The 26,631-nt window shown below is 45.0% G+C and overlaps 1 protein-coding gene across 5 annotated transcripts in view; it reads left to right on the forward strand.

The window, feature by feature from the left end:
- The window catches only part of GSPT1 (G1 to S phase transition 1), a 525,782-nt gene that overhangs the window by 212,094 nt on the left and 287,057 nt on the right, over positions 1–26,631 (forward strand). For all 5 annotated transcript variants that reach the window (XM_040356936.1, XM_040356939.1, XM_040356940.1 and 2 more), the window contains one exon: positions 3,008–3,162. In XM_040356936.1, coding sequence (XP_040212870.1) covers positions 3,008–3,162 — 155 coding nt within the window. The remainder of the gene's footprint in view (positions 1–3,007; positions 3,163–26,631) is intronic.

Here is a 26,631-nt window from a genome sequence, read left to right on the forward strand (position 1 = left end):
ATATACAAAAGAAATTCAAAGATACTTATTAGGGTTGTCCCGATACCACTTTTTTAGGACGGAGTACAAGTACCGATACTTTTTTTTTTATGTACTCGCCAATACCGATACTTTTTTTTAAATGTGTCCCCAAATGCAGCCATTGTCCCCCGTATAACAGCCATTGTCCCCCGTATAACAGCCATGTCCCCAGTATATCCAGCCATTTTCCCCTGTACCTACTGTTAATCACCGCGCCGGGGAACATTACAGACAGCGTTCGTTTGAACAGCTCTTTTCCCCGCCGCGCATAGACACTCCCCCCTTGCTCGCGATTGGACAGATCCGTCCAAGGGGAAGTGTCTATGCGCGGCGGGGAAAACAGCTGTTCAAACGAACGCTGTCTGTAATGTTCCCCGCCGCGGTGATTAACGTTGTAGCGGCAGCGGCGTCGTTGTTGGGGGGAGGGGGGGTATTCTATTTTAGTATCGGGGTATTAGCGGGAGTACGAGTACTCCCGCTAATACTCTGTATCGGTATAACCCTAATACTTATCACACATGGTTTCATCAGCTGGTTCTGGATAGCAAACGACAAGCATGGGTGAGCATGCCAGGACCCAGAAGTGGACAAGAGAAGGCTTGCTCTTCGGTATGTGCTTTTAACATTCATTCCCCTCACCCATAACCACCCACACTTGCCTGTCCAATCAGATAATGCTAAGCCATTCCTTCTCTCTTTGAAGCTTATAGCCACACCAAGTGGCCTGGAGACAAGCCCTTTTATACGAATTCTGATATGCTACAAGTCTTTCACTGTAAAGTCCAGAACTATGATCTTAAGCCATGTTTGCTCCTCCAATATAACATAAACCAAACAAATACAAATAAATGTTTTTATTGCATCGTAAGTCTCTAGATTTGGAGGCTGCATTCGTTTTTCCGTTTTTAGGCCAAGTATATTTCTCCATGCATTGAGTGGCACAGCTTGATTATATAGTAAATGGATGTGACCTGACACACACTATAATAAAAGTTGGACACATGGCGGCCTCCATCCCTAAATTTGTTATATAGAAGAGTTTGTGGGACTTTAAATGAGGGAGCGCCATGTAAAAAGAAATACCATAAAAAGTAAATTACAGTACATGATTTATTTTTACAATCTTATATACATGTCAAATATTTTGTATCAAATAGGTAGTCACAAGGCTTACTCTAGATATGCTGCTACATAGCATGCAATACAGAAATAAAATCATAGAAATGGCAGATATATGTAATAAAATCGGTAAGTATGTGGAATATGAACAGGCGATTGTTGGCATCTGGGGGTACTCTACGTGTTTCCTGGCATTTCAGCCAATCATCAGGAGTGTTTTTAGGACAGTATACTGGAAATGAGAATAAACAGAAATAAATGATGATGCATGAAAATTGGGAATTGGTCTGGTAGCAATAATGGGTCAGATATGATACATGGAAAAGTAGTAGCTAAAGGGTCTATTGAAAAAAGGAGGGGGTTTAATAACAGTGTTGTTGAACACTGATAAAGGGGCAGTAAACAAAAATGAGGAAATTAGTCTAATATCAGTAGTAGACCAAAAATAGTACATGGGAAAATAGTAAATGCAGGGATATGTTCAAAAATAAAGTGATCTAATAACAGTGTTGCTAAACACTGGTATAGGAGCAATAAACAAAGTTGGGAATTGGGCTGGTAGCAATAGGGATTAATAATGTAGGGATATATTCAAAGGTAGGGAAGGGATCTAATAGCAATGTGGCTAAACACTGGTATAGAAACAATGAACAGAGGTTAGGAATTAGTCTGGTAATGCATAGGAAATTTATAAGTAGCAGTATTGCTAAATGCCAATATGGGGGCAATAGGCAAAAATTAATAGCAGTGTATTAGGTGTGACAGGTCACTTGGCGGGTGTCTTCCACCCAAATCTTTGTTATATAGTAAATGGATGTGACCTAACACACACTATAATAAAAAAACCGCTTGATTAAAGTGGTAGTCCAGGCTAAAGCTAATCTTAAATCTGCTCCCACCCACTTTATAACTCTTTTACTAATTACAATGTAGCAGAAAGATATCTAAACCTATCTATTCACATGGCGGTTCGGTTCTAGCAGCCGCCTTCAGAGAAGAGAACAGTATCAAACAGCTAAAATGCTTAGGCAGTGATGTCACTTATAGACTAAGGCTGGGTTCACACTACTACACTACTTTCATCCTACTTTGCTCTGCTACATTGGTCCTACATTTATCCTACATTGGTCCTACATCCATCCTACTTTCATGAACAGGATACTACTTTGGTCCGACTTCAATGATATTCAATGGGCCTGAAGTAGGATCAATGTAGGACAAAAAGTAGTACAGGGAGCATTTTCAAAGTCGGGCCGACTTCTGTAGGACACTACAAGACGCTCTCATAGGGAAACATTGAACACAGAGCAAAGTAGGATGAAAGTAGTGTAGTAGTGTGAACCCAGCCTTACTGTGGGGCATCGGTTGTCCGCTGTCCATCCTCTCCCCTGAAGCCAACCCTGAGAGCTGATCACATGACTGGAGCTCCCTGAGAATAGGTAAGTATACACATTTCGTCTTCAGCTGGGGTTGGCAACCTGGATCGTGATCTGTCCGTCAATCGCAGCCAGGTGACATGTAGATTGTTTCTCTGCATTACTGGACCTGAGTTAAATTTCTCCCCAGTGGAGTTCTGATGGGGGTACAGTCAGAATGAGAGCTGGGCGGAGCAGGGTGAGAAGTCTAGAGCAGGGGGGAGGAGAGGGGCCGTGTGGGAAGTGGAGAGGGACAGGAAATAGAGAAATTGGCTTGACTTGTTTGTTTTAGTTTGTATTCTGGTAGTGAATTCCTAAAAATTATATATATAAAAAAATATATATACATATTTTTTTTTTTGCAGGTAATTTGTATAGTTTTGTATTCTGGTAGTGAATTCCTAAAAAATATATATATAAAAAAATATATATACATATTTTTTTTTTTGCAGGTAATTTCTGCACGAAAAGGAGAATTTGAGACCGGCTTTGAAAAAGGAGGACAGACCAGAGAGCATGCTATGTTGGCAAAAACAGCTGGTGTAAAACATTTAATAGTTCTCATTAACAAAATGGATGATCCAACGGTGAACTGGAGCATCGACAGGTATCTACAAAGTTTCTCCATAAATCTGCATAATGTACAATATTTTAGTGAATACTGTCAGTAAAAACTGTACAAAAAGGCTCCCGGCATAGAAGGCAATAATTATTTAACGCTACCACTGTCTGTGCCACGATATCTGTAGTAGTAAGGAGAAGCTAGTAGCTGATGATCCTCTGGGCAGCTAAAATGAGGAGTTCTAGCCTCGCAAAAAAAACTTCCCAGCCCTCTGAGAAGTGCCAGTTTCTGTTAAAATGGTAACCGTATTTATCGGCGTATACTGCGCACTTTTTTGCCCTGAAAATCAGGGCAAAATCGTGTGTGCGCGGTATACGCCGATACCCGCTTTCCCGTGCCGAGTTTTGAATACTGCGCCGACATATACCGAGCGCAGTACACGTGTATAGTCGGGCAGTCTCTGCTTCTTCCGCGCTCACGTCCTGGACGTACAGGACGTGAGCGCGACAGTATGCCGGCGCAGTATTCAAACTCGGCAGGGAGGACGCCGCACCCGACGAAGAGGACACCCGAAGCCGCAGACTGACGCCGGACCCGACGAGGCCGCCGATGAACGCCGTGCAAGACCAACTATTTTTTCCACAGGAATGGGGGCAACTTTAGGGGTATACGCGGGAGCGCGCTATACCCCGATAAATACGGTAATTTACCTGTGGCAGGGTCTACAGACATTCTTTAAGCATCATACTGACAATGGTCTGGCTGTGGAGTCTGGATCCACCCCCCTTCCTGTCATCTTGCTTGATTGATCTTGGCTCTCTGCTCTTGAGACTTCACACAGAGCTGTTCCCCCTCCTCTCCCAACTCCCTCCTCCCTGTTGCAGACAGACCGATCTCCGCACACACTCAGGAAAGCAGCAGGCATTAGTGTAGAAGTCAGTCAGTAAAAGTTCTCTGTACAGTGAATTATATTCTAATCTCCTACTAAAATTATAATTCAAATAATACATTTTTAAAGTAAAATACAACCCTGCATTCCCTGTAAAACAATTAGAGCTAATATTTCATAATTTTATTGCTTATTCAGATTGTTCTATGTGATTGAGGTCATGGAGTCTTCCATGTACATATGCTGGTTTCACAATGCTAGGCGTATAGGGAATGACAAAACTCTACAGGTGATGATAGGAGTATAGGGGATGAGGGTGATGTGATTGTATAGGAGTACAAGGGGATGATGGGATTGTATCGGAGTACAGGGGATGATGGGACTGTATAGGAGTACAGGGGATGGGGGATAGGGATGACATCAGTGGGAGAGGGATGGTGGTGGGTGGATGGGATTAGTGACAGGAGGATGATGGTGGGATGGGAACAGTGGGTGAGGGATGATTTGTATGTACAATAAAGGAGACTCTGGGGACATATCGGGGGTCACTTTAGATGTGGGGGAGTTGTCAGTCTCCCCTCATATGTTCTGTACATAGGTATTCTTTCTACACATAGCTTTGTGTTAATTTTAGAGAACAGACACAGGTCACTATGCTTTTTAACATGTCTCCTCTTCTGATATAACACAGTGCTATGTGTAGAGAGTTTACCTGTGTTAATTTCTGGACATAATGTGTTCAGTGCCACTCCCCTCTCCCCCTATCCTATCGGCTGGAGGAGATGCTGACGTGAACTTTGAATGAGTGAGGGGAATGAATTTGGAGGACACAAACATCAAAGCCCAGAAGAGAGGTGTTGGAGTCTCGCAGAGGAGAGCTTGTAGATAACAGCCAAGGAAAGGTGAGGAGACTACATTTGTATATCACACGATCTCTGCTTTCAGGTTTTAGCTGGGGACATGATGCCATAGAACCAGAGGCACGTGAAAAGCGCTGTAGATGGCAGATGGGATTTGCACCTCTTCACCAAACACACCCACATGGAGTGGCTGGATTGTGAAGCTGTGTCCACCCCTTGGAAACTTTTGAACTGAGAAACTGTCAGAGGCTGATTCTTTACACTTAAAGGACTATTCTACAAAAACTAAAGGACTGGGGAAAGAAATGCAATGCATGTATGAGGGTAGCATGTACTTCCTATTTTTGCCTCACCATACCTCTCCTTTAGGTCCGCTACAAATACTGTAGTTTCTAACTTTTAATATAAGGAAATTTACCTGTTCAGGGATCCAGCGATGCCGGAGCTGCTTCTTCAGTCTGCTTTGAGTGCAGGTGCGGCGTTGTAAGAAAAGTAAACCAGATGTAAAGCCTTAAGGCTTTACAGCTGGTTTCCTACTGTGCATGCTCGAGTTGCGCTGCGCTTTGTGAATGGTCCCGCAGTCTTCTGGGACCTGCGTGTGTATCAGAAGGCTTTGGGGGGGGGGAGGAGGAGCGCCAAACATGCTTGTAGTGTGCTGCAGTGATCCGAACTGGAAGAGGAAGCGTGTACCCGCTCCCCCAAAAAAGTGCAAAATGTGACAGTGGAGGGGGTAGAGTGTAAATAAACAGAGCTTCCGCTTATGGGTGGAGCTCTGCTTCAAGTATTCAGTAAGGGGAATTTATTACATCTGGAGCAACCATAATCTGGTACATGGCAACAAATCGATGGGTATATTCAAAGCTGAAAGTGACATTAAGCCCATGTGCTCATGCTTTAATTTATGTAGTGCATGGTATTAAAACCTAGCTGCAGCTAGGTGAGTATGATTGTTCTTTTATTTACCTGCACTTCTTTTATATACCTTGTTTGGGTAGTTTTAGTCAGTTGCATGATCCTTGTCTGTCTTAAGTAAGTTTATGTTTAACATATGGGTATTACTCTGCTGGTCACATGATGGACGCAAATAATAACATAACTCGATCTAAATGCAAACACCATTATTTTCATAAACCACATGCAAGCAATGGTTGCTCTTATTAATGCACATGGATGATCAATATCGTACAAAAAACGTATTCTTCTCCCCATGTGACAATCCTTCATGTCGAATGCAGGCCAGTCAGTGATCTGCGTTGATTGCAGAGCATATCCTCCTTGCTCAGCTGTTTATCATTGCAGTCTACATGAATGGGTAGATGGGCCTCCAGCCATCACGTAATTTTCTTTTTTTTTTGTGTGTGTGTGTGTTTTTTAAAGATCTTTATGTGAATAACATTGTGAAAACAAAACCATCAAAGCTAACGGCTTTCATGGATTTGTTTCACATTGTTGTTTACATGCAGTAAAGGGATTTTGATTGACACTGGGAGGATTTCCCAATGCTCATCTGCTCATTTAAGTTTGTGTGAGTGAGTGGCTGTCTCTGGGAGTTGCATGATCTAAAAAAAAAAAAAATTAGTAGAGCCCCAGAGTTTGCTTTTTTTTCAGAAGTTGAATAATTTCACCTTTTGACCACATTTTATCCTGTCTGTAAGGCTAGCTTTTGCATAATGTTAGAACCAGTCAGTAATACTTTTAATATGTTAGAAATTAAATTGGATTATAATTACTGGGTTAGTTCACCTTTTAAAAAAAATTCCATGTTACATAGTTGCATAGTCAGGTTGAAAAAAGACACAAGTCCATCCAGTTCAACCACAAAAAAATAAACAAACAAAATAAAAAAACACAATACAATCCCATACACCCAACTCCATACCCACAGTTGATCTAGAGGAAGGCAAAAAACCCCAGCAGAGCATGATCCAATTTGCTACAGCAGGGGAAAAAATTCCCTCCTGATCCCCCGAGAGGCAATCGGATTTACCCTGGATCAACTTTACCTACAAATCTTAGTACTCAGTTATTTTATGTACATATAGGAAAGAATCCAGGCCTTTCTTAAAGCAATCTACTGAGCTGGCCAGAACCACCTCTGGAGGGAGTCTGTTCCACATTTTCACAGCTCTTACTGTGAAAAAAACCTTTCCGTATTTGGAGGTGAAATCTCTTTTCCTCTAGATGTAAAGAGTGCCCCCAACACCAAGTACACTGTATGGACCTCTTATATATTTGTACATGTTGATCATATCCCCCCCCTAATTCTCCTCTTCTCAAGAGTGAATAGATTTAGTTCTAATCTTTCCTCATAGCTGAGCTCCTCCATGCCTCTTATCAGTTCTCTTGCTCTTCTCTGCACTTTCTCCAGTTCTCCGATATCCTTTTTGAGAACTGGTGCCCAAAACTGAACTGCATATTCCAGATGAGGTCTTACTAATGATTTGTACAGGGGCAAAATTATATCTGTCTCTGGAGTCCATACCTCTCTTAATACAAGAAAGGACTTTGCTCGCTTTGGAAACCGCAGCTTGGCATTGCATGTTATTATTGAGCTTATGATCTACCAAGACACCCAGATCCTTCTCCACTACAGATCCCCCCAGTTGTACTCCCCCTAGTATGTATGATGCATGCATATTCTTAGTCCCTAAGTGCATAACTTTACATTTATCAACATTAAACCTCATCTGCCACTCAGTCGCCCAATTAGACAGAGCATTGAGGTCGGCTTGTAAATTGGCGACATCCTGCAAGGACGTTATTCCACTGCATAGCTTGGTGTCATCTGCAAAGACAGAAATGTTACTTTTGATCTCAGACCCAATATCATTTATAAATATATTGAAAAGTAAGGGTCCCAGCACTGAACCTTGGGGTACACCACTGATAACATTGGACCATTCAGAGTAAGAATCATTAACCACGACTCTCTGAATTCTGTCTTTCAGCCAGTTTTCTATCCATTTACAAACTGATATATCCAATCCTGTAGACCTTACCTTACACATGAGCCGTGTGTGCGGAACTGTATCGAACGCTTTTGCAAAATCCAAATATATCACGTCCACAGCCACGCCTCTGTCCAGGGTTTTACTTACCTCTTCATAAAAGGAAATCAGGTTTGTCTGACAACTTCTGTCTTTCATGAATCCATGTTGTCTGCTGCTTAAATAGTTTTTTTCCAGCAAGAACTCATCCATGTGGTCTTTTATTAAACGTTCCAGTATCTTCCCAACTATAGAAGTTAGACTAACAGGTCTATAGTTACTTGGTAAAGACTTTGTTCCCTTTTTAAATATAGGCACCACATTGGCTCTACGCCAATCCAGTGGTACTATTCCTGTCATTAATGAGTCCCTAAATATTAGATACAGTGGCTTTGAAATGACAGAGCTCAACTCACCTAGGATCCGTGGGTGGATGCCATCAGGTCCAGGTGCTTTATCCACCTTTATTCTGTCTAAATATTTCTGGACCATATCACTTTTGAGCCATTGTGGATTTGGGGCTGTGTCACTCCCACCCCCATTTTGGACATGAGCTCCCCCATGCTCCATTGTATACACAGAGCTGAAGAAAGCATTTAATAAATTTGCCTTCTCTTTGTCCCCAGTCACCCACTCTAGATTATTTTGTAAGGGGCCTACATGCTCAGACTTCACCTTTTTACTATTAATATATTTAAAGAATTTTTTGGGGTTTGTCCTATCTTTTGCAATCTGTCCATTTAGAATTTTTGCATCCTTGATTTCCTTTTTACATATCCTGTTATATTCTTTGTAACATTTAAACAACACTAGTGTTCCTTCATTTTTATATTTTTTAAAAGCTACTTTCTTATTGTTTATAGCTTTTTTAACTTTGACCGTGAGCCACATAGGTTTTATTTTTAGCCTTTTAAACGTATTGCCCATGGGAACATACTTTGCCGTGAGGTTCCACACAGTCTTTTTGAAGAATTACCATTTCTGTTCTGTGTTCATCGGTGTCAATAGTCCCTCCCAGTCCAAGTCCTGGAGAGCAGCCCTCATCCTTGGAAAATTTGCTCTCTTAAAATTTAGTGTTTTAATATTTCCTGTATGTATTTCTTGCTTATAGTTAACATTAAATGAAATCATGTTATGATCACTGCTACCCAGGTGTTCCTTTATCTTAACATTAGTAATAAGCTCTGCATGGTTTGAGATTATCAGGTCCAACAGAGCATCATTCCTAGTTGGGGCCTCAATAAACTGCACCATAAAATTGTCCTGCAATAGGTTTTTTAAATTTTTGTCCTTTAACTGTCCCAGAAGTGCCATTAATCCAGTCAATTTCTGGGTAGTTAAAATCCCCCATTATTATCACCGTCCCAGCCCTTGCAGCCCTTTCCATCTGTGCAAGGAGCTGAGTCTCCACCTCATTAACATTGGGTGGTTTATAACAAACTCCAATGATTAATTTTGAACTACGCACATCTGTATGCAGTTCCACCCATAATGCTTCAGCCTCATCACACTCTGCATCAACCAGGTTCTCTTTCACGCTTGCTTTGAGGTCACTTCTCACATAGAGACAGACCCCTCCACCTTTCCTTTTTACCCTGTCTTTCCGAAAGAGAGCATAGCCAGGAATATTAATAGCCCAGTCATGTGAGGATTGATGCCAAGTTTCAGCAATACCGATTACATCATAGCTCTCCTCATGCGCCAGAGCTTCCAACTCACCTGATTTGCTTGGCAGACTTCTGGCATTGGTGAACAAACACTTAAATGTATTGTTACATTTTTCTCTGGTGTTTTTCATATAATTTATAGTAGTACAAATGGCACTATTATTTCCAATGGCTGTTTGCAACATGGGGATTTTCTTGTCACCTGCCATAACCCTCCCCCCATCTATCCCCATTCCACTCTCCATTAATGTCTGACCCCTAGCTGACCTGTGTGCCCGATGTAATTCTAGTTCACCCTCCCCCCTCAATCCTAGTTTAAATACTCCTCCAGCATTCCCATAAACCTCTCCCCCAGCACAGCAGACCCCCTTCCATTCAAGTGCAAACCGTCTTTAGCATATAGGTTGCACCCCAATGAAAAGTCAGCCCAGTGCTCTAGAAACCCAAATCCCTCCTTCCTACACCAGGTCTTTAGCCATGCATTCAGCTCTCTAATCTCCCCCTGCCTTTCCTGTGTTGCGCATGGCACAGGCAATATTTCAGAGAATATCACCTTGGAGGTCCTTCCCTTCATCTTGCAGCCTAGTTCTTTAAATTGATTCTTAAGGAGCCTCCACCTTCCATGTATACTGTCATTGGTTCCAACGTGGACCAAGACAGCTGGGTCATGCCCAGCCCCTCCCAGTAATTTATCCACCCGGTCCACCACATGCCGAACCCTGGCACCAGGGAGACAGCAAACCATTCGGTTGAAGCGATCCTGGCGACAAATTATTCTATTACCACCAACTGTCTAGGCCTACCTGCACTTTCCTTCCCACCTCTACTAGATGGGTTGCTCTCCCGGCTGTTAGGGGTAGCAGTAACATCTAGGGCTGCCACCTCTGTGTTTGCCACCTCCACATCATCACCCAAATTGGCAAATTTGTTTTGATGCACAAATACAGGACTGGCCTTCCCTTTCTTGACGCCCCTTCCACTCCCTCTAACTACATTAACCCATCTCCCTATCTGATAATCCTGACTTGCCCCTCCACCCTCCACATCAACCTTACTGACCACCTGCTCAGCGAGCAGAGGACCCCTTTCAAGGTTGTCATTTCTACCCAGTGTTGCAACTTGCTCCTCCAGATCTCTAATACGAGCTTCCATGTGACACGCTGTGCACTGAGCAAACCCTTCAACCCTGCTAGCACTCATTTCCCAGTTACAATACAATTACTTGTAGGAAGTTTAAGAAGTTACTTACAGTTTTAGAAGACTCCTGTCTTAACTCTTGTTTTAAACTCCTGGTTTTTAACTCTTCCACTTGTATTCAAAAATCCCACTTCTGATCAGAAATTCCACAGATCTACTCTTAGCAAGGAGCCAGCTCTTATGGAGTTTTTACAGACACTTATATACTCACCTGTTACCAATTAAACACTCCCCTTAATAAGCAGAAAGAAAAAAAAAAGAAAGCTGTTTAAAAAGTGTCAGAGAAATGAGACCAACAATTCAACACTTTCAAGCACAAACAGTTAAAATCAACTAACAGCAAATCCTGGTTTTTAACTCTTCCACTTGTATTCAAAAATCCCACTTCTGATCAGAAATTCCACAGATCTACTCTTAGCAAGGAGCCATATGTTCCAGATATGGGTGTCCATATTAACCATAAGCACTGTGCAGATTTAAAAAAAAAAAACAGTTCTTTTCATTATCTTTAGTCCATGCAAAGCTGTTGCTTCCATTTGTAGGTATTTTAAAAGCCACATTTAGATTTCCCTTAAACATACTTCTCACTCTGTAGGGACTTCCTGAATCCCATGATGCCTTGCTCTGTTCTCCCTTTCTCTCCCTGACTGTTCTGCACTCCTCTCCTGATGCACCCTCCATCTCCGCAGCAGAGCAAGGGCTTGTGCGTTTACTTATCTACACAGGCAATTGTGAAGTAATTTTCCATTTTGAATGAGTAGGAGAGGGGGTGAGAAAGGAGGCAAGAGACACAACTCACACTCTCTATAAAAAGTCTACTAACCCCTGTTAAAATGTCATGTTTCTGTGATGTAAAAAAAGAGCAAGGTAAATAATTTCAGAAGTTTTTCCACCTTTTTAATGTGACCTATAAACTGTACAACTCAATATATATGGAAGGTTGGATGGTTTCCAGAAACAGACAGTCTCCCAGTCCCAAGTAGACAATAAAAGCAAAAAAAGCAAAGCGCTGTGAATACTTTCCATATGCGTTGCATTTTAGTTATTTTTACTTCCCTCCACCTAAAAGATTCCAGTTATTCAATTGAGTTGTACAGTTAAAGAAAAATAACAGGATTTTATTGGGAGACGCCAGTTCTTTTTGTAATGTGAGCACACTAGACACGATTCATTTAGAAAAATATACATTTATTAATCACATTAAAATGTGTTGGTTGGTTTACATAGACCATAGAAAGAGTTGAAATATGAAACCAGATACTTTGTTGTGCAGACAGCCAACAAGTTTCACACAGTTGTGCTTCATCAGGGCCTTGCACTCATCTTTAGTTTTATCTAGTTCATATAAGACACAAACATATGTCATTAGTATCAAACAATGATTTTAACAATGGTACGAAAAAGTTTTGTCAGATTTACTATATATTGGCAGTAAAGACTGATACGTGCTCATCTGGTCTGAAATGATTGGATAGCTTATACACAGCTTGGCACATGCGCCAGTACCGATAGGACCCAACCTGGAACTAACTCAGTGGAAGTCAGATCCACCAAGTAGGTAGACGAGGGTGTTGGATCGTTTCAGCAGGACAGTAAACTAATCATATGGGTCTACAAATTGAGAATGCATAGTAAAAATAATATTCATATGCTTATCTAAAGCTATAATAACTAAATTATTCCCCCTTTCCTAAATCGGAGACTACATGATTATAATATTCGTGTCGGTACCATTACATTACTGTAGATCAGTGGTTCTCAACCTAGGGGGCGGGACCCCCTTGGTCGAATGAGGATTTGCCAGGGGTCACCAAATACTGGGCTGTTCCTGAAACCTGCACCCCTCTACCAGCCTTTTTGCAGCTGCCCAGCTGGGCTGTACCTGGAGCCCCCGGCCACCCACTCAGCCTCTTTTCAGCCGCTCATTTTGTGCATGGCTGGGGGACAGACTAGAGGTCAGCTGACTGGTGAGGAATGTGAAGTGGGAGTGGCTGGAAGAGACCCTATCCTATCTCTTTATTTCAGCATAGGTGTCACTGCTATGAGACACCACAAAGTCGGAGACACAGTGAGTAACACTACCTGTGATTATAGTTGTCATTAAAAGTCCCCACTACAGTTCTCAGATCAGCAGATGACCTTAATCAAGTGCTGATCAGAACTTCCCCCAGCATTGCCACATGCCACTCATACCAACTCCCCGCCAACACTGACACTAATCACATTCCCCCCCACCAGCACTGCCACTCATCCCATCACCCCACCAAGGAGTAAGAGAAGGAATAAAAGTAGAGAATAAATGGAAGGGAGAGGAAAAGAGGGGGAGAAACAAAGAAAAAGGGAGAGAAAGAATAAAAAAGAACAAGAAAGAAGACTAAAGAGTAATGCTGGGAAAAAAACAAGAAATTAGGATAGAGAGAGATAAAAGGGAAAAAAAGTAGAACAAAGAGTGGTACATCCTAAAATGTACCATAAGGGGTTTTAATACTGTACGAGTGGAAGGGACTCAAGGAGTGCTAAATGCCTGTGGGTTAGGGAAGCAAATTACTTGAATTTTTTAATAATTTTGTTGTTGGGGGGTCCCACAACTTGGGAAATTTTGCGATAAATATGTGACACCCTTGGTGTCCTTATAGTACCGAGGGTCTGGTGGGATCCAGGGCCGGTGCAAGGATTTTTGTCAACTAAGGCGAAGAATACCAGCAGTTACAGAGGACTACAAATCCCCAGCAATAATACATTATACAGGCTGCTTTAATATATTATTGCAGGGATTTTTTTTTTTTTTTTTTTTTTTAAACAAGAAACTTTAAAACAGATCCCCTTACCTGTTTCTGAAGCCTTGTAAGTTGCGGTGGCGGCTCTGCGGGCGTGTGTCCAGCCTTTGTGGTGAGCAAACCTCCCGCCTCCATTAGTAAAGAGCCCCCCACAAGCCATCCCTCATTATTAGACCCCCCCACAAGCCGTCCCCCATTATACAGACCCCCCCACAAGCCATCCCCCATTAGTACAGAGTCCCCCATTATACAGACCCCCTCACAAGCCGTCCCCCATTATTCATTATCCCTCATAATGCACATATCCATGGTCATATCTGTGTGGAGGTATATGGAAATTTACATCCATTAAAAACAGCTGATATGAAATGAATACATAGATTTCGGGTCATATTCAGCAGAAATGGAACAAAACAGGAGTGACCTCAAATAAGAATTGATATTAGATTAGTCTTATGCCAAAACTGGAAGTGGCTGCTGACAGCTAGCATATCTCTAGTGTAGCCTAATATAGTGTACTATGGGCACTCCTAGTTAGAAATTCTTACCTGTTAGTATACCGATTAGTATATGTAGTTGTAAAAGGTCCCAACAAAGAGATCCTACGGGAATGAGGTGGATTGCATGAACGGCGACACCGCCGTCTTATATGTTTGAAATCTCACCGGAAGTGAAGGGTAATGAATGACCCCTGGAAGTGCGCGTGCGCACATGCATCAGTTGGTCAGACACAGGGCGCAGGCGCAGTCAATCACACGCTGGATCGGCGCGAACAGGTAATGAGGAGGGAAGCAAAATGAGGCTCCCTCCCCTCACCAGGGGGACACAAGCATCCTCACATAAACCAACGTCACAGGAAGTATATGTCCAATGGCAACTGGCACCATGCAGCGGCGCAAAAAACATCCAAACAGATAAACCTAGTCATTTAAATTAATAAATAAATGGCGATCTTATATTTAGATAATTACAGTATCAATTAAAAACCCCAACATAATGTTAATTACCATAAAAGCAAAACAATTCATTAGTATTTAGATCAATATCAGGTAATATAGACATTTATTTGGGCATGATATACATCTTTGGATGAATACATAGAGTAAGTCATACAGTGAAAATAGAAAGAGACAGATACCTGCACCAATAAAAAAAAAATAAAAAAAAAAATTACCAAGATTACTAAATTAAACTAACTAAGACTACATTAATTCAAAAATATATATGTATACCCACATTACCACAGTGGAACGGAGTGGGGCAATTACAAAGAAATATAAAATTATGTCTAAATTGTAGACAAATTGCACCAAGCTAGTTGTAGATAGGCTATAAATAAGAGAAGAGAACGTATACATAACTCATAATTATGCCTTACTGTGACCATTTGGATACAAAACATATGATTAATTACACAAAAGGTTTGAATGATAAGCTGTATTAAGGCCTGCCGAATAGGTAGCTTGTTGGTTAACCACTTGCCGACCTCCTCATGTACATTTACGTCAGCAGAATGGCACGGGCAGGCACAGTCACGTACCTACCTGTACGTCCTCTGCTTGACGTGGGTGGGGGGTCCGATCGGGAACCCCCCGCTACATGCGGCGGTCGGCAAGCCTCGGGGAGTGATCCGGGACGATGGCGCGGCTATTCGTTTATAGCCGCTCCGTCGCGATCGCTCCCCGGAGCTGAAGAACGGGGAGAGCCGTGTGTAAACACGGCTTCCCCGTGCTTCACTGTGGCGGCGTATCGATCGGGTGATCCCTTATATAAGGGAGACTCGATCGATCACGTCAGTCCTACAGCCACACCCCCCTACAGTTGTAAACACACACTAAGGGAACACTAAATGTTACAGCGCCCCCTGTGTTTAACTCCCAAACTGCAAGTGTCATTTTCACAATAAAGAATGCAATTTTAATGCATTTTTTGCGGTGAAAATGAGAATGGTCCCAAAAATGTGCCAAAATTGTCCGAAGTGTCCGCCATAATGTCGCAGTCACGAAAAAAATCGCTGATCGCCGCCATTAGTAGTAAAAAAAAATAAAAATGCAATAAAACTATCCCCTATTTTGTAAACGCTATAAATTTTGCGCAAACCAACCGATAAACGATTATTGCGATTTTTTTTTTTTTTTTTTTATCAAAAATAGGTAGAATATGTATCGGCCTAAACTGAGGAAGAAATTTTTTTTTATATGTGTTTTTGGGGGATATTTATTATAGCAAAAAGTAAAAAATATTGAATTTTTTTCAAAATTGTCGCTCTATTTTTGTTTATAGCGCAAAAAATAAAAATCGCAGAGGTGATCAAATACCACCAAAAAGCTGTATTTGTGGGGGAAAAAAGGACGCCAATTTTGTTTGGGAGCCACGTCGCACGACCGCGCAATTGTCAGTTAAAGCGACGCAGTCCCGAACTGTAAAAATCCCTTGGGTCTTTAGGCAGGATATTGGTCCGCGGCTTAAGTGGTTAAAGTGGAAGTTCACCCAAAAATACATTTCTAATAATGCCTTGAGCTGACCGGTTATTCTGCGAGGATGCTGTTTTATTTATATATATATATATATATATATATATATATATATATATATATATACACACACACACACACACACACACACACACACACACACACACACACACACACACACACACACACACACACACCTTGTTAGTGGTGTTTCATCCCTCGGCTTCCGGGTACGTTTCTAGCGGGGCTGGGCGTTCCTAGTTGATCGACTTTCCAAAAGAAGCGGAACGTCGCTGCGCCGTATAGAGCCGACTCTTTACGGCGCCTGCGCAATGACGTTCGGCTTCTTTCGGAAAGTCGTGACACGCAGTATGCGGCGGTTGGAGGAACATTGATCAACTAGGAACGCCCAGCCCCGCTAGAATCGTACCCAGAAGCCGAGGGATGAAACACCACTAACAAGGTATGTATGAAAAAAATAAAAAAAACAGCATCCTCGCAGTATAACCGGTCAGCTCAAGGTATTATTAGAAATTTATTTTTGGGTGAACTTCCACTTTACATATCCATCTGGCCTCTTGCTGGAGGATCCTTTTGTCAGTGAAATTTATGCCATTTATATCTGTCAATGAATTCAACCTAAAGTTTACCATCCAATTAAACACTAAAAGCATTCTGTTTCTAGATTTACGCCTATTCCTCAATGATAACTGTTTGCGCCGATCCTGCGTGTGATGGACTGCACCTGCAGTGTCTGACCAACTGATGCATGTGCGCACGCGCACTTCCAGGGACACCCCCGGACCGGAAGTGATGTCAGGGGTCATTCATGACCATTCACTTCCAGTGAGATCACAAGCATATAAGACGGCGGTGTTCGGCGTTCATGCCGATACGCGCTTCTTGTATGCCATCAGCACAGAGGCAATCCACCTCATTCCCGTATGATCTCTTTGTTGGGACCTTTTACAACTACATATACTAATCGGTATACCGAACAGTTAAGAGTTTCTAACTAGGAGTGCCCATAGTACACTATATTAGGCTACACTGGAGATATGCTAGCTGTCAGCAGAATATAAACAGTCTTTGATAGCCCCTAAATGGTCAAAGATGAGGCACGCAAAAAAGTTCCAAATGGGTAGGTGGATTACATCAAACCCACAAGCAGATCATAGCGACACCACCAAACGGAAAGCCACTTACCAGAGCAACCAGATTGAAAAGCATGCAAGTATAAACTCTATCCGCGGATTAAGGACATCAGATAATCAGGCTCCAATGGGCAGATTTCCACAAGTAAGTTCACTTGCTCAAAAATACAGGTCCTCTGTGCAAAGGTATGGAAAGAAACGGACCATAGTGTGATACCGTATAAATTTATTAAAAGCACAAAGGAAAAAACATACAAAACACAAAGTGTTTTAAAGCATTTAAAACATATGCCTGCTGGCACTAAGGAGCCCTTCTCCTCCTGTTGAGCGCGATGACGGCGTTCACTGACGTCACCCCGCTCAACAGGAGGAGAAGGGCTCCTTAGTGCCGGCCGGAATATGTTAAAACACTTTGTGTTTTGTGAGTGTGTTTTTTCCTTTGTGCTTTTAATAAATTTATACGGTATCACATTATGGTACGTTTCTTTCCATACAGTAGGTGTTTGTGATATTGTGTTTTTAGCACGACAGCATCGCGCTGATTCTCGGCGACATGGTGCCGAGATCTCGCCGACATCTCGCACTCACTGGAATAGTGACAGCACATTCCAACGTGCGTGTCATAGAAGCGACGGGAGATCCGACTTGGATTCCTGCCAATTCTACACGTGTGCGGCGTTTGTTATGAATCCTGAGGGGGAGGTCCCCGCCGGATTTTAAATAAAAATTCGGCATGGGTTCCCCCCTCAGGAGCATACCGGGCCCTTAGGTCTGTTATGGGTTGTAAGGAGAGCCCCCCCCCCCCTACGCCGAAAAAACGGCGTAGGGGGCCCCCCTACAATCCATACCAGACCCGTATCCAAAGCACGCTACCTGGCCGGTCAGGAAAGGAGTGGGGACGAGCGAGCGCCCCCCCCCCTCCTGAGCCGTACCGGGCTGCATGCCCTCAACATGGGGGGGTTGGGTGCTCTGGGGCAGGGGGGCGCACTGCGGGGCCCCCCCACCCCAGAGCACCCTGTCCCCATGTTGATGAGGACAGGGCCCCTTCCCGACAACCCTGGCCGTTGGTTGTCGGGGTATGCGGGCGGGAGGCTTATCGGAATCTGGGAGCCCCCTTTAATAAGGGGGCCCCCAGATACCGGCCCCCCACCCTAAGTGAAAGGATATGGGGTACATCGTACCCCTACCCATTCACCTGGAGGAAAAGTGGTAAAAACACAAATAAAAAACACAGGGTATTAAAATATTTTATTAGTCTGCTCCGGAGGCTCCCCCTGTCTTCTTTAGCTCTTTTACCAGGGGGAGCTTCTTCCGATTTCCGGGGGTCTTCTCCTGCTCTCCGGGGTCTTCACCGCTCTTCTGTGACGTCTTCTTCGCTCCGGGGGGTCTTCTTCTATGTTCGCCGCTCTCCGCTCTTGACTCGGCGCACCCCGGTTCTTCCTCCCGCTGTCCGGTGCCTTCTCCTTCTTCCGCTGTTCTGTGACGTCTTCTCCTCTTCTTCCGCTGTTCTGTGACGTCTTCTCCTCTTCTTCCGCTGTTCTGTGACGTCTTCTACTTCTCCCTTCAGGCCGCTGTGCTGTGACGTCTTCTCTTCTTCTCTTCTCCCGATGTTGACACGCCGGGCTCTTCTCGCTGCAATGACAGGTGCGTGGCTTCCATCGAAATTTATATAGGCCTCACAGTCCCATCATGCTCTGGTACCTACCCATGTGATACCTACCCACGTGGTACCTACCGGAGCATGATGGGACTGTGAGGACCCCCCGGAGCGGAGAAGACGTCACAGAAGAGCGGTAAAGACCCCGGAGAGCAGGAGAAGACCCCCGGAAATCGGAAGAAGAAGCTCCCCCTGGTAAAAGAGCTAAAGAAGACAGGGGGAGCCTCCGGAGCAGACTAATAAAATATTTTAATACCCTGTGTTTTTTATTTGTGTTTTTACCACTTTTCCTCCAGGTGAATGGGTAGGGGTACGATGTACCCCATATCCATTCACTTAGGGTGGGGGCCGGTATCTGGGGGCCCCCTTATTAAAGGGGGCTCCCAGATTCCGATAAGCCTCCCGCCCGCATACCCCGACAACCAACGGCCAGGGTTGTCGGGAAGGGGCCCTGTCCTCATCAACATGGGGACAGGGTGCTCTGGGGTGGGGGGGGCCCCGCAGTGTGCCCCCCTGCCCCAGAGCACCCAACCCCCCCCATGTTGAGGGCATGCAGCCCGGTACGGCTCAGGAGGGGGGGGGGCTCGCTCGTCCCCACTCCTTTCCTGACCGGCCGGGTAGCGTGCTTTGGATACGGGTCTGGTATGGATTGTAGGGGGGACCCCCTACGCCGGTTTTTCGGCGTAGGGGGGCTCTCCTTACAACCCATAACAGACCTAAGGGCCCGGTATGCTCCTGAGGGGGGAACCCATGCCGAATTTTTATTTAAAATCCGGCGGGGACTTCCCCCTCAGGATTCATAACAAACGCCGCACACGTGTAGAATTGGCGGGAATCCAAGTCGGATCTCCCGTCGCTTCTATGACGGCTCTCCATCGCGGCAAGCCAGCTTGGCGCTGGCTCCCGCTATGGGGCTCGTAGGTGCTCAATCTCGCCGAGAAAGGGAGCGAGATTGACACAATATCGCGTGCACCTACTGTACCTTTGCACCGAGGACCTGTATTTTTGAGCAAGTGAACTTACTCGTGGAAATCTGACCAATGGAGCCTGATTATCTGATGTCCTAATCCACGGATGAAGTTTATACTTGCATGCTTTTCAATCTGGTTGCTCTGGTAAGCGGCTTTCCGTTTGGTGGTGTGTTTTTTTCACAAGAAGTCTCTGTCATGGTGGTGTCGTTATGATCTGCTTGTGGGTTTGATGTAATCCACCTACCCATTTGGAACTTGTTTGCGTGCCTCCATCTTTGACCATTTAGGGGTTATCAAAGACTTTGTTTATATTCAGTACTGGCTTTTGCCTGCTGTCCTTTTTCATTGGCGCAATTTATTTATACTATGTTATCTATGTTTATCCCATTTCATTGCTGCCTCTGATCTTTATTGATTTTGTTTATTATTGTTAAGCACAGCTTTTTTTCCCTTTTTATAATATCAATTCTTATTTGAGGTCACTCCTGTTTTGTTCTATTGCTGCTGAATATTACCTGAAATCTATGTATTCATTTCATATCAGCTATTTTTAATGGATGTCCATTTTCCATATACCTCCACACAGGTATGACCATGGATATGTGCATTATGAGGGAGTTCACTCCCACCATATCCCAAATCCCCCCTTTGTTCCCCCTCCCCTTTTGTCTGCTCCTCTCTCCCCCATTTTCCTCATTACCCATCATCTTGCACATAATTCCATATCTAATGTGTGTTTTGTATGTATCCAGTAGTATAAATGATCCCACCAGACCTTCGGTACTATAGGGGTACCCATCTACCAGGGGTGTCACATATTTATTTATCGGAAACCATCTACAGTAATGTAATGGTACCGGCACAAATAATATAATCATGGAGTCTCTGATTTAGGAAAAAGGGAATCATTTAGTTATTGTAGCTTTAGATAATAAGCATATGACTATTTTTTACTATTACTATCCATTCTCAATTTGTAGACCCATATGTTTTGTTTATTCTCCTGCCAACCTACTTGGTGGATCTGCCTTCCACCGGGTTAGTTCCAGGTTGGTTCCTATTGGTACTGGCGCATGTGCTAAGCTGTGTATAAGCTATCCAATCTTTTCAGACCTGGTGAGCACGTAGCAGTCTTTACTGCCAATATATAGTAAATATTATGATAAAACATTTTTCTACCATTGTTAAAATCATTGTTTGATACTAATGATATATTTTTGTGTCTTATATGAACTAGATGAAACTAAAAATGAGTGCAAGGCCCTGATGAAGCACAACTGTGTGAAAAATGTTGGCTGTCTGCACAACAAAGTATCTTGTTTCATAATTCAACAATTTCTATGGTCTATGTAAACCAACCAACACATTTTAATGTTATTAATAAATTTATATTTCTCTTATCGTCAATGGACAGACACCGCTCCTTAAATCTTGACAAGTGGGTTATGTTCCCTGTTTACAGGAGAGGACTAGGCAGAAACGAGATAATTAAATACATGCTATATTAACAGAGTTGAACAGCCCTGCCCAGGGGGCGGTCCCTCCAGACATAACTCTCCTCACTGCAGCATGCAGCCTCAGTTTCGTTCTGCCTAGCAAAGGAGAAGGAAGTATGGCTCCCTTTGGGCCCAGCGCCCTGAGGAAAAGATTTTATTTTGTCTTTTTGACTTCTATCAACTGTCGGCTGAGAGACAGGCTGGATATTATAGATCCTTGTAGTCTTCTCGGTTCGGCCAGCGAGCGTGAGCACACCTTTGCAAAGAGGCTGGGTCTGCCACGACATGCCCCATGACTCCTGGGGTGGCCAGTGAGCTTTGCTCTGAGGTCCGCACATGATTGGGCTGTGGTGTTGTCTCACTCACAGCGGACCGGGCCGACGGCTACCTCCATTGCAGTTGTACGCCTGTATGGAATGCGTCAGTGAGTCGTCGCGTGGACAGGTAGGTACAGTCCCTCCCTCTTAGGTGGGGTGGTACGGCTGAGCATTCCTGGGGTTTGGGTATCCTCCCTTCCCTGCTCCCTGTTTTCCCTCTGCTGTTTTACATACTGTCGGGATGGGGGGGGGGGGGCACCTGGTTGAGGGGACTGTGGGTCTGGCCTATGTGTGTTTTACTGCTGGGGGTATGCTTTTCTGGAGGTTTTGGGGTGAGGGCAGCCGTTCTAGGTTTTCACTTTTTAAAATGCAGTGCCGCCATTCTGGCGGCGCTGGTGCAATTTTTTGGGGGGGATTTTCAGTTTCTATTGAAAATCCCATTAGCGGCCATTTTGTTGTACCCGCGCCATGATACAGCATATTGCGGTCGGCCATTTTCCTGTGGCCGCGTCAGGCTCCATATGGTGCGCTCGGCGGCCATCTTTCCTGGGTCCTCGGCCTCTAGTGCTGATTCCTGCGGCGTCGTTCTCCTTACGCAGCACCCCACAGCTACCAGGGCTTTTTTTCTCACACACGGCGGTGTGCTGGGACAGGCAGTGGCGCTGAGCAGCCTCCTCCGGTGTGGTGAGTCCCCTGGGTATCCCCCCCCAGGTCAGCGCAGCAGGAGTAGTGTTTTTTTGTTCAGTCTGAACTGGGCCCTGGGAGTTTTTTCCTTGAAAATTGGAGTCAGTATCTGGTCCTTCTTCCCCAAGCATGACTGAGGCGGCAGCTGGTACTTCTGCTCCTTCACTTACAAGCAGTGTGCGGAGGTAAGGGGGGTAAAAAGCGCCCCCTCCCTCCACTATCCCCTGGGGAATGTTCAGATTCAGACCAGAACCGGGCTGCGGCTGGGGTACCTGGTTCTGTTTTGTCTGAAGACGTGGACCAGAACCTTCCTTGTGAGGAAGACACTTTAACTGGGTCAGGGCATAAAGCACTTGTCAGGGAGCTTATCAATGCTGTAAGGGACTCCCTTAAGCTGGATAGTGCAGCTGAGGGCTCGGTCTCCTTTGGATCACACAAATCAGACCGCTCTGTTAAGGTTTTTCCTTATGTGCCCTTCTTTGATAGATTCATTGATGCGGAATGGGAAAAGCCGCAGAAGGTTTTTGTAGTTCCTCACCGCCTAGCGGTTTGGTACCCCTTTTGAGAAGAACCTCTTGAAGTGGACTTCTCCTCCGGTAGTGGACCCTCTGGTGGCCCTGGCAAACAAGATGACCACTCTCCCTATAGAAATGAGGCTTTGCCTCATTGGCTACTTGGACGACTTTCTTCTGAGAGCAGCTTCTGTCTCAGACCTAGTGGAAGTGTTTTTCCCATTCAAACCCTCCAAAGATTCGGGTGGGTGGTAAACGTTTAGGCCAGAAGGTGTAGCTCAGTGGCAGCAAGCCCGCCTTCCAGGTGTGCGACCCAGAGTTCAAATCCTGGGCATGCTAGGTTTCCGACTCAGCGTTGGAGTATCTAGGGTTGATTTGGACTCCTCGGTGGCGAAGGTCCTTCTTCCCCTGGAGAAATTGCAGACTCTTCAGTCTGCCCAGTTCCACACTCTGGTTTTCCAGGGGAAATACTGTCCAGGTGGTAAAAAATCTCTTGTCTCTGAAATAATCAGATTCCGGTGCGCCACCTAGTCAGTCTCTCGGAGTTGGTGACGGAGATCCCTGACTCTTCGGTCCAGGAAAGTTGTGTCTTCCTTTCAGTGGTCGGTGTTTACGACAGATGCCAGCCTCATGGGTTGAGGGCACCTGGGGGTCCAGTCGGCCCTGAGTCGCTGGACTTGCGTGGACCTACGGCCACACCTCCCTGAATGTGCCCGCTCTCGTCTGGTCTTGGTAGCTACCCAGGGTCTGGCCTGGCTAGTGCCTGGGTGGGAGACCGCCTGGGAATACCAGGTGCTGCCTCCCATTCATTGTCCTACGATTTTATGCGATCAGGCTATGCTTCTCCTCGTGGTCGAGGAAGTTGCAAGGTCGTCCGATCTCTAACAAAACAATGGCTGTGGCTTCGGTCTACCATCAGGTATACTGGCAGACGGACTATGGGAGTCGCCAGATGCTGGACCAGGGCGGCTGGTCTTTGTGCTTGGGGTGTTTCGACTCCCTTGCATGAGGTGAGCCTCACAAAGCATGGATCTCCTGGCCGCTCGTCTCCACCGCAAGGGTGTCAAAGTTAGTGGCCAGGTCTAGTGATCTGGTACAGACGTGTCAATCGTGCTGGTGGCCCTGTGGGGTCTTTATCGGCGACTTTTTGCCGTTCCTCCATTGTAGTTGCTTCCTCGGCTGCTCCACAGAGTGGAGGCTGAGGAGATCCTGATTGACCGCGTCGTCCTTGGTACGCCGATATCTTGCGCCTGATAGCGGAGGTACCCTGGCGGTTACCAGGGCGTGAGGTCCCTCCTGTCTCGAGGCCCCATACTTCCTACTGTTGTACAGTCACTGACTTGCTCAACATGGCTATTGGAAGTCCGACTTTAAGAGAACATGGTCTGTCCGACTCGGTCATCTCAACAATGCTGAGGGCACGGTAGTCGTCTTCCGGAGGTTCTACCGTCGCACCTGGCAGACCTACATCTCTTGGTGCGAAGGGATGGAGTGACGTCCACGGACGTACTCGGTGCCCAGGGTCCTGCTGTTTTTACAGCTTTGAGTGGATCTTAAAATTGCTTAAAGCACCGTTTGGGGGCAGATTTCAGCCTTGGCTGTGTTCTTTCAGTGGCCTTTTTGCGGCCCGTTCCCGGGTGGGTCCCTTTTTGTGTGCAGGGGGTTTGTCATATACTTCCCCTCTTGGCCCATCTCTTCCCCCATGAGTTTTGACTCTGGTGCGCTCGGTTCTTCAGGAACCTTCCTTTTGGAAACATCAGAGATTTTCTCGACACTATCTCAGAAGGTGGCCCCTTTAGTGGCCTTTTCCTCTATTAGAGGGGGTTCTGAGTTGGCGGTCTTGTCTTGCAAGCCGCCATGCTTGATCCTCCATAAGGATCAGGTGGTGGTGTGCCTGCGACCTTCCCTTCTTCCAAAGGTGGTTTTGGCCTTTCGTCAGAATAAGGACATTGTTCTTCAATCCTTCTGTCCTCCACCGGCGCTACAGCTCAGTTTCAGAGATCTCTCTTTTGTGTCGGTGTCTGGTCCACAAAAGGGGGCTGGCGGTCTCGTCCACCACCATTTCTTGGTGGATCAGGCAGGCTGTCATACAGGCCTATGCTCTTAATGGGCGGGCCCCCCTTTCCGGTCACTGCACTTTCGACCATGGCAATTGGTGCTTCCTGGGTTTTGTTCCGACATCGCGTCGGTCTCGCAGGTTTGCGAGGCGGTGACTTGCTCATCTGTTCACGCTTTTTTCAGAATTTACATGGTTGCTGTGAGTGCATCTTCTGATGCTTCTTTCGGCCGCTAGTTTTTGCAGACGGCTGTTTAAAGTTGCACCTCCTCCGTTGAGGCGCTCTGCTTGTTTTGTGGTGAAGTTAAATTTGGTTTTACTGCTATCTGATGTATTTCCCACCCCTCGTTTTTGATACTGCTTGAGGACGTCCCACATGTCAAAATTTAAGGGGCTGTGTCCGTTCATGGACGATAAGAGAAAATAGGATTTTTTTGTACTCACCGTAAAATCCTTTTCTCTGAGTCCATGGACGGACACACACACCCCTTCTTTTTTAGGTTTGTACCGCTTGTTACGAACTGAGGCTGCATGCTACAGTGAGGAGGGTTATGTCTGGAGGAACCGCCCCCTGGGCGGGGGCTGTTCAACTCTGTTATTACATGTATTTAATATCTAACATGTTTCTGCTAGTCCTCTCCTGTAAACAGGAAACATAACCCACTTGTCAAGATTTAAGGAGCTGTGTACTTCCATGGACTCAGAGAAAAGGATTTTACAGTGAGTACAAAAAATCCTATTTTTTCTAAATTAATCGTGTCTAGTGTGCTCGCCTTCCAAACAGAACTGGTGTCTCCAATTAATATACCGTTGTCCTGTGAGAGCTTGGTCTCTTTTCTTTTCTTAAACTGTAAACTCAATTGAAATACTGAAATCTTTTAGGTGAGTGAAGTAAAAATAAAATGCAACGCATACGAAAGTATTCACAGCGCTTTGCTTTTTCCCATTTTATGTTCCAGCCTTTTCCCAAAATGGATTCAATTATTTTCCCTCAAAGTTCTTCAAACACCCCATAATGACAACGTGAAAAGAATTTTTTGTTTGAAATCTTTATGCAAATTTATCAAAAATAGAAAACGAAAAAAAAAATCACATGTACATACTGTAGGTGACCGCGATATTGTCAAGCTCGCTCCCTTTCTCGGCGATATTGACCACCTACGAGCCCCGTCGCGAGAGCCCAGCCTCCGAGCCGTCTCGCCGCGATGGGGGGAAAAAAGCCGTCCTAAAAGCGACGGGATCCGACTTGGATTCCCGCCAATTCTAGCCGCAGCGTTTGGTATGAATCATGAGGGGTACTCCACGCCAAATTTTTAAATAAAAAAAACGGCATGGGTTCCCCCCCCCAGGGGCATACCAGGTCCTTATGTCTGGTATGGATTGCAAGGAGACCCCCCTACAATCCATACCAGACCCGTATCCAAGCACGCTGCCTGGCTGGTCAAGAAAGGAGCGAGCGCCCCCCTCCTGAGCTATATACCAGGCCGCATGCCCTCAACATGGGGGGGGTTTGCTCTGGGGCAGGTGGGCACCCTGCGACTTCCCCACCCCAAAGTACCCTGTCCCCATGTTAAGGACAGGGCCTCTTCCCGTCAACCCTGGCCATTGGTTGTCGGGGTCTGCGGGGGGCTTATCGGAATCTGGGAGCCCCATTTAATAAGGGGGCTCCCAGATACCGGCCCCCCACCCTAGGTGAATGAATATGGGGTACATCGTACCCCTACTCATTCACTTGGAGGAAAAGTGTAAAAGAAAATAAACACACAACGCAGGGTTTTAAAATAATTTATTAGTCAGCTCCGGGGGTCTTCTCTGC

The sequence above is a fragment of the Rana temporaria genome, chromosome 6, assembly GCF_905171775.1.
Source record: "Rana temporaria chromosome 6, aRanTem1.1, whole genome shotgun sequence".
NCBI lineage: Eukaryota > Metazoa > Chordata > Amphibia > Anura > Ranidae > Rana > Rana temporaria.